The sequence below is a fragment of the Papaver somniferum genome, unplaced genomic scaffold (assembly GCF_003573695.1).
Source record: "Papaver somniferum cultivar HN1 unplaced genomic scaffold, ASM357369v1 unplaced-scaffold_115, whole genome shotgun sequence".
In the NCBI taxonomy this organism is placed as follows: domain Eukaryota; kingdom Viridiplantae; phylum Streptophyta; class Magnoliopsida; order Ranunculales; family Papaveraceae; genus Papaver; species Papaver somniferum.
Genome location: NW_020620492.1, coordinates 3,063,818 through 3,072,838, shown reverse-complemented (window position 1 = coordinate 3,072,838; position 9,021 = coordinate 3,063,818). Strand labels below are relative to the sequence as shown.

The window sequence follows — 9,021 nt, the reverse complement described above, 5'->3', positions numbered from 1 at the left end:
TTTTTTCCTGGAACTCCATTAATTTATAGCCATTCATGGACAGGAGCAGTGGAAGAATATGGAAAATGCCGGGAGTAGTAAAGAAGAACGGAAAAGGACGAAAATATGATACGTTTAGGGGTGCACATATCCTACCCATACCCGCCAACCCTACCCTACCCGTCAGTTTTTTAACAGTATCCTACCCTATCCACTATTTGACGGGTAGGGTGGCGGGTAAAGATTTTCTTAACCGCCAGTAAACGGGTAGGGTGGCGGGTATAGGCCATATCCTACCCACCCTACCTAGGGGTGCACATATCCTACCCATACCCGCCAGCCCTACCCTACCCGCCAGTTTTTTAACCGTATCCTACCCTATCCAGTATTTGACGGGTAGGGTGACGGGTAAAAATTTTCTTAACTGCCAGTAAACGGGTAGGGTGGCGGGTATAGGCCATATCCTACCCACCCTACCCGTTGTGCAGCCCTAGATACGCTTGATAATATTTTAACGGTCAATATAGTCAACTAATTGGTCAGGGTGGGTGGCCAAACAAAAATAATCAACTAACAATCTTCTAACGGTTTTTGGTTAGTCTACGACCAAAACACATCAACAACTTGTTTTAGGACCCAGACCCTAATATGGTCAAAAATATACGACCCTTTTACAAAATATCTCTTTAAAAAATTAATACCTTATGTACCGGTTCGTGGGAGGATTTTTATTCTGCATTGGCAGATTTTGGGCCACCTTGAAAATTGCAAGCCATACGTAAAAAAGAGTTCGGCCGCAGAATGTCAGAAACTTAGTAGACTACTTTTATCATGGAAAGATAGTAGTTTTATGTTAGAGTGACGGTCTTTTTAAATATGGTGCAAACTCATTTGGGTCACCTAATATATTTTGCTTTTCTTTTTTGATATAAAATAAAATTTATTGATTAATCTGAAATGGATGCATTCGATAGTCTTCGCCTCTTCGGTAACGAAAAGATAATTCTCCCTCTCTAGCCTTTACGATTGTGAGGTAACATGTGCTGTTAGAGATTGTGAAGCATCCGTGAAATGGCAATTATTCTTCGAATAACTCACTAGACCGGTGGACTCATAGCTTGAACCAACTAACTCTGACGATCAAATATACTCGGAGTAGATCCTTTTGGAGCCACATCATACCGGATGATCAACTTAATCTGGAACAAGCAGTCGGTGCCATTTCTCTCCGAGATCCGAGAGCAAGCCAAAGCAATTCAAGATCCGACCGAAGTATCTAGGGTAGTCTAATCAAGTCACCTGCTCAACTCGGACTAGCCATCTCGGAGTGGAAGCTTGTTTTTGGATCTTGATCAGTACATCTCCGGCCTACGCTTCCAAAAAATAAATCTCCGGCCAGTAAATTTAGTTCGATCCGTAGGATCGAGCAAGAGAGAGGAGAACACAAACGAAAGCAACAAAACGATTACATTGATAATCAGTTTGGTGTATATTAACTCATGGCTTAACAGTCTACTTATAGTCTCAAAAACTTGATGATCACTCAATGTACTTATCTAATAAAATCAAACTCTAAATAAATCACACTTCTAGAAACACAAAGAAACTCTAAACATAGTAAAACTCTAAAACAAGCAACCGACACAACTTGCTCTTCTAGTTAACCCGAACTTCCAAATATCGCACAGTGTGTCAATATCATATGTTGATCCACAAATCAAATCCATATCTTGGTTTAACTTCCAACACGATCGCTTACTCAACTAGGAGGACATCATCTCGGACCACCAACTCAACTCGGGTCATTTCGTATCGAAGATCTACTTGGAGTATAGTATCAAACAGCCTCACAGATTCGGAATAGATAATCTTTTCGAAAAAAATAAAATTTAACCTGATCAGTTTGTTATGACGGAATGTAATTCAGCCTTGCACAGAGTATCAAGATCAAACATGCACAACGTTATTTATTGGCCATTCCAATTAATATGCTTAATCAAAAATTTGGGCCTTGGCATTTCTGAGCTATCTTGTGTTATATGCTTGGAATCCTTCTTTTAGAAGAAGGGGACACTTGTTCTAATTGTGATACGGAGATGGATATTATGGGGATCATATTTTGCATTGCTCGCATTTAGTAGGTCTCAACTCTCAAGTATAGACATGATCTGGTTCGGGATATTTTTGCAGATATTTGTTATCGTGCGGGGTCCCAGCCAGGAAGGAAGTGGATTTAGGGTTTTTCTCGGACACCGGATTGGCTTTGAGACTTGCATATATCTTGGTATACAATTGAGATAATGGGTGTGTGTATGGATATCACGGGAGTTTCTCCTTTCACAGGCGTTGGAATGCGTGCTTTTGTTCCTGGCCACACAATTGGTCAAGTTGGTGATCGAAAAAGATCCAAATATAGTGCACTGCTCAAGGCTTTAGTTTTGGGGTTAATAGATTATATTTTGCCATATTTATAGGACCCAGAATATTCTCATTGAATAATAATAATAATAATATATATTTCCCCTTCTCCCTCAAGGAAGGGGGCGACAGTTTTACCATAATCTAAGATGGTATCACGATCCTAACACCGATCCTCCTCCTTCTTCTTCTTCTTCTTCTTATCTAGAACACTAGACATCCATGGCAGGTGATAAAAAATCTCTGCACCCAGCCTTTGTTGTCACCAATATAAAAACTCTAATCCCTATTCTTCTTGACATCAAAAAGGATGAATACTCTTCATGGTTTTTCCTCTTTGAACTACATCTTCAAGATCACAGTCTCCTATTCCTCATCAAAGGATCTGCACCTCCAACGGAGACTGACAACAACACCTTGACGCAACTCGACGCCTTGTGCCGTCAATGGATGTTTTCTACAATGGCCAAGGACCTGATGCTCACGGTTCTGAAATCCGGTAAAACCGCTAAAGAACTTTGGGATCATCTACAAAAGTTTTTTCAAGATAACAAAGGTAATCGTGCTGCGACCCTTGAAAGTAAATTTGTCAATCTAAAGTTTGTTGATTGTGCTAGTATCGATGACTACTGTGACAAACTTAAGTCATTGTCGGATCGTTTGACTGATCTCGACTTTCCCATGAATGACAAACGGTTGGTTATCCAACTTGTCAATGGTCTTCCGGAGGAATACAACACTGTTGCATCCTTCATACAACAGTCTATGCCAACTTTTGATGCTTCTCGTTCCCAATTGCGCACCGAAGAGATTCGACGTGCCCAGCAAACCACCACGACGTCTTCAACTGCACTGGCAGCCACCGCCCCATTCCTTGAGGGAGAAGGGGCAATATATATTATTATTATTATTCAATGAGAATATTTTGGGTCCTATAAATATGGCAAAATATAATCTATTATTATTATTATTCAACCTGCCTCTCCGTGGGCTATCTCCTGGTCGTGCACGCTAAGCCCAGCAGCGCCAACACTCTCCCGCTCTTGGACAATCCAAGCGTATGTTGTCCCTTCGACTGAAATGTTGCAACCATCGGACTTCGCTCAGGCCTACAGCTCAATGAGTCTGCAGTCGCCGGACGACATGTTCTATATGGACACTGGTGCGACCTCACATATTACTGTTAATCCAGGTACGTTACACACTGTTTTCAACACCATCACATTCTTCTACTCCTTCCTGTACTCCTCCAATTGCCGAGTCTCCCACAACGTCATCATCCTATCCACCTTCTACAACTGTCCCCCTACAGTCTATAGCCCCTACCACTGTCCCTCCACAGTCTGTCGCTCCTTCTCCTCCCGGCAGATCCACTGCCATTCCTTCCCGCCCGGCAACTCGGGCTTCCCACGGAATTTTCCGTCCATCTCACCGGTTGAACCTTCATGTTCAAACCCAACACAAAATCTCCCGTCTTCCCAAGTCTCATCTATATGCCCTTCGGGACCCAAACTGGAAGAAAGCCATGCTAGATGAATACATTGCAATGTTGAAAACTAACACTTGAGATCTAGTGCCAAGACCTCCTGGTGCTCATGTTATTCGCTCCATGTGGCTTTTTCGACACAAGTTTCATGCAGATGGATCATTACAACGTCACAAAGCTCGTATTGTCGCCAACGGTAAATCACAGCAAATTGGAGTTGATTGCTTTGAGACGTTCAGTCCGGTCGTCAAGCCCGCCACTATTCGCACAGTTCTCACCATTGCCACCTCCAGATCTTGGCTCATTCACCAATTGGACGTCAAGAATGCTTTTCTCCATGGGGACTTAGCTGAGACAGTTTATATGCATCAACCTCCGGGATTTGCTGATCCTACCCGTCCAGATCATGTCTGTCGACTAGTAGATCTCTATATGGTCTCAAACAGGCGCCTCGGGCGTGGTTTCAACGGTTTGCGACTTTCATCATCAGTTGTGGTTTCCAGGGTAGTGTATGTGATCCATCTTTATTTATATATCGGTCAGGACAGGACACTGCCTACTTATTATTGTATGTTGATGATATCATACTCACTGCCTCCACTGATGTTCTTCTCACCCGTTTTATTGACATGATGAAACGAGAGTTCTGTATGACTGATCTTGGCTCATTACATCATTTTTTGGGCATTACTGCTACTCGGTCATCTTCCGGGCTGTTTTTATCTCAGTCACTCTATACGAAGGACATCATTTCTCGTGCTTCCATGACTGCCTGCAACCCAGTAGCCACTCCGGCCGACACAAACTCCAAGCTTAGCGCTACCTCTGGACTAGCTCTTAAGGATCCTACCTTATACCGAAGTTTGGCCGGGGCATTACAGTATCTTACTTTTACTCGACCGGATATATCTTACGCGGTTCAACAGGTATGTTTATTCATGCACGACCCTAGAGAACCTCACATGCAGGCGCTTCGGCGTATACTTCGGTACCTCCAGGACACTATCAATCATGGGTTGTTTTTATCTGTATCCACCATTTCTGGCATCCATGCATACTCCGATGCTGATTGGGCGGGCTGTCCTGATTCACGGCGATCAACCTCTGGTTTCTGCATCTTTCTGGGTGACAACCTTGTTTCTTGGTCTTCCAAACGTCAGGCAACTGTCTCTCGCTCTAGTGCTGAACCTGAATATCGGGGCGTGGCCAATGCTGTGGCCGAGACAACTTGGCTCCGGAATTTACTTCTTGAGCTACATATACCACTACGACGTGCTACTATCGTGTATTGTGACAACGTGAGTGTTGTCTACATGTCTGGTGATCCTATCCAACATCAACGCACAAAACATGTGGAAATTGACATTCATTTTGTTCGTGAATGCATACGCATTGGAGACATTCGAGTGTTGCACATTCCATCTGAAAATCAGTATGCTGATATTTTTACAAAGGGTCTTCCTAGACAATTATTTATTCGTTTTCGTACTAGTCTAAGCATTTGTTCCTCTCCCGCTAAGACTAAGGGGGTGTAATAGATTATATTTTGTCATATTTATAGGACCCAGAATATTCTCATTGAATAATAATAATAATAATATATATTGCCCCTTCTCCCTCAAGGAAGGGGGCGACAGTTTTACCATAATCTAAGAGGGGTGCTTGTTTTTACCACCTTAAGTGAGTTGGGAGTGATACTACAGAGATTCTGATAAATTGTGCAATTTTATCGCGAGTCATGATGCGAATGTCATAGTGGGGATTTTTTTTCTTTGGATTGGAATTGTCATTCAAAAAGGGATTAGGGCCCAGTAACATATCACACCCCATCTAATTCTTATAATTTTTCCCAGCCTAATTAGTAAATAATATTTACGAGGTACTTGATTCCAAAACAAGTGTATTGTTTTGGATCAAAAGGCAGAGTCTCCCGTTATTCGCTAAAAATTAATGAGAGGCAGATATAAGAAATAGAGATACTGGATGAAGTATTTTTCTTAGTGGGAATCGAACAGAATTACTTTTATCATCGCATTCCAGCACTCTCGTGAAACAATTTTTAATTATCATATTCCATCTTAGTGAACTTGTCTATATAAGCCACTCTAAAAATTTCTGATATCACACATGTAAGCTAAGCTAGTCACTCATTGTACAACCTACCATTATAATGGCTCAAAATCACAGGCTTCATTTCCAAAACGAGTTGAAAAACTGCTCAGGAGATCAACTTTACAATTTCTATAAGAATGAAATTACCAAGCTCCCGCAAGTTATTCCTCACATCTTCAAGAGTGTCCAAATTCTTGCTGGAGATGGAAATAATGCGGGCACCGTGAGGCTCGCAAAATTATCTATCGGTAAGTACCCAAAATTTTATCAAAAAGTGACTAAAAATGCACTGATTACTGAGCTCCAAAAAAATATGTTAAGGGACGAGTAACTCACAGGCTGAGGCCGCATGCTTTCCTGTTATTAAGCCAAGTTTACATTAGGTGATTATAATCTCGTTAATTAAACATTTTGTTGTATGCATGATGTTGTTTAGGGTCTTCTCGTGAAGAAATAGTGAAGGAAAAGATTGAAACCGTGGTTGATGAAAGTAGAACTCTTCGTGGCAGTATCATCGATGGAGATATCTTGCGTATGTATCCTAAGTTTGAGTACGCAGTCACTATAACTCCACTGGTTACAAAAGGAGGAGAAGAAAGCTGCTTATTCAAATTGTCTGTGGAGTATGAGAAAGAAAACGAAGATGTCCCAAATCCAACTGAGTATATGGAGATGTCGAGTTTTGTTTCTAAAGCCGTTGCTAGCCACCTTGCCAAGAAGGCCTGATATATGTACACAATCTGGCTGTACCAATGATGCATAGATATTATTAGCTTAAACGTGGTCTACATAAATAAAACCTCTATCGATCCGTTTAATGCAAGATCGCGCTAACTAGCTTGCTTCACTGACTGACACAGCTGAATAACTAATTCCATTGACTAATTTAAACTTTATACTCAAAACAAATCAGCAAAGTCACATACAGATCAATCGTAGGAAATTTGATATCAAAATTTCCAAGAGATTTCAAAATTTCACTATAACTGCTCTAGGTGGGCGAGATTTCAAAAAGAAGACGCAAACAAAAAAAACGTAAAATGGGTCATTTGTCCAAGTATTTTCAAAACGTGGTTCAAATGGGCGAGTAAAAATTAGTATGGATGAAATGGACACTAAAAAATTAGCAAAGATGAAAGTGGATTCATCCTGACTTAAACTTAAAAAATAGTAAGGATGAAACTGGGTGTATCCTGATGTAAATTAAAAATAAAAAAAAAATATTTTAAAATGGGTAAGATGAAACTGTTTACATCCTGCCTATTTTTATATTTTTGTCCATTTAAACAGAATCAAAATCTAAATGTCCTTTTCACCCAGGAATTATTGATTTTGGTCCTTTTAACTAATTTTGTGAAAAAAACTACTGCGGGTAAATCACCGCATACACTAAGAGGCCGTCATCAGAAGATACTGGAACATATTGGGATGAAACTTGAAGACATTTCTAGTGGAATTGGAATAACTTTTTTTTTTCTTTTTGATCGGAAAAGAAGATTTTATTCAGGAAAGGAGGAATTTACAATGTTACTACCAGTGGTAGTAAAAGAAACAACAAAGAAAGACAAATAACAGGCAAACAAGTGACTGTAGAGGAGATGCTTTTTGCAAGTGATCGTAAACCATCTACTAAGATCAGGCAAACACAGTGTTCCAATTCTGCACTTTCAAAGAGAAATGTTGACGTTGGGAGTTAAGATAGCTAGTTCTTGTTCCACAAGGATTAATATAAATGGCAAAGTTGAACAGAAAATAGAACCTACTATCCTCAATAGAAGAGCAAATTCTTTTAGGAAGCTCAGACAGTAAGTAATATCACAAAAATATACAAAAGGCTATACAAAACGTACACAGTTAAAACATGTAAGAATATTTCTGTATATAGAAATATTCCTTTGGACCATATAATAATATTGGTTAATTAGAAAATATTGCTAAATTATATCGGTTACCATTTCTGGGATTATTTCTTAATATCTTTTCTTTGATGGACGGTCGAGATCTAACGTCTAATACTAAAACACTAGGAACTTGGTTCTCTCTCTACCTATGAAAGGGAAACAATAAGCATTACTATTGTATCCAAAGATTTTACTCATTACGGCTGAGGTTAAGAGAGAGAAACCATGACCTCCACAAGTTTTACCGCTGCTACAAAGATGATCGGTATCGTAACACGGATTAGCGCTACCAGGTATTCTCCATCAACAATTCTTGCATATTTTATCGTGTGATTATCATGAAGTTCAACGATCCTAAATTACGTTTCTATAAATTAAATCTTATAGTTGGTATCAGAGCTTGCGTTTATAATTCATGATTGTCCGATAAAATATGTAAGAATTGTTAATGGAGAATACCTGGTAGCGCTAATCCGTGTTACGATACCGATCATCTTTATAGCAGCGGTAAAACTTGTGGAGGTCATGATTCTACGTTAATGAGGTATAAACTTAAATTTCATGCATATATAGATTTTAATGAAAATAGTGTTCCGTTAAATTGTACACAGCGTATTTATCATTTAAGGTCCATTAGCCAACTCTTGGACATCAGGCATATTTCGTTTTAGTTAGTTTATTTTTACTTGAGAACTGTGCAAACATCGCAAGAAAATCACACACTTAACGAGCTACATTTCACTGTTAGATTCAATGTTAATGGTGAGAATTCAAAATTCATTTTTTTTTTTCTGAAGAATCAAAATTTATGTGTATGTCATAACGAAGTCGGTAATTTGTTTCATTAGTTTTACTATAAATAAAATGATGCGGCGTTGAGGAACAATGAAAATTACATAAAAAAATGTGTCCAACTATCAATTTTATTTTCTTACAACGAATTAATTATCCGGTTCAATACTTATTATTGGGAATTTTGGAGGAAACTGTATGTATAATACTATAGATAACAGGACCAGGTGATGTTATAGATGAGGTCCATGAGGAGATAACATGGAAGGATGATTGTTGTGTCAACAGATAATCCTTGCACCATTGTCGTTGTGACATTCATGTTTCCTACAA

The 9,021-nt window shown here is 39.4% G+C and overlaps 2 protein-coding genes across 2 annotated transcripts; both read left to right on the top strand.

The window, feature by feature from the left end:
• Positions 1-2,619: 2,619 nt before the first annotated feature.
• Positions 2,620-3,315, top strand: LOC113329166. The gene has a single exon (XM_026576133.1). The coding sequence runs from the start codon at positions 2,620-2,622 to the stop codon at positions 3,313-3,315; it is 696 nt and encodes a 231-aa protein (XP_026431918.1).
• A 2,681-nt stretch (positions 3,316-5,996) lies between these two features.
• On the top strand, positions 5,997-6,829 carry LOC113329261 (major latex protein 146-like). The gene is made up of 2 exons (XM_026576218.1): positions 5,997-6,243; positions 6,432-6,829. The coding sequence occupies exons 1-2, from the start codon at positions 6,054-6,056 to the stop codon at positions 6,719-6,721; spliced, it is 480 nt and encodes a 159-aa protein (XP_026432003.1). The 5' UTR covers positions 5,997-6,053; the 3' UTR covers positions 6,722-6,829.
• Positions 6,830-9,021: the final 2,192 nt, after the last annotated feature.

Excerpts from the sequence above, each read along its gene's own strand:
- LOC113329261 (XM_026576218.1), top strand. The coding sequence starts at position 6,054 with ATGGCTCAAAATCACAGGCTTCATTTCCAAAACGAGTTGAAAAACTGC. Across the intron at positions 6,244-6,431 it reads GCTCGCAAAATTATCTATCG|GGTCTTCTCGTGAAGAAATA; the intron begins GTAAGTACCCAA and ends GATGTTGTTTAG.
- LOC113329166 (XM_026576133.1), top strand. The coding sequence starts at position 2,620 with ATGGCAGGTGATAAAAAATCTCTGCACCCAGCCTTTGTTGTCACCAAT.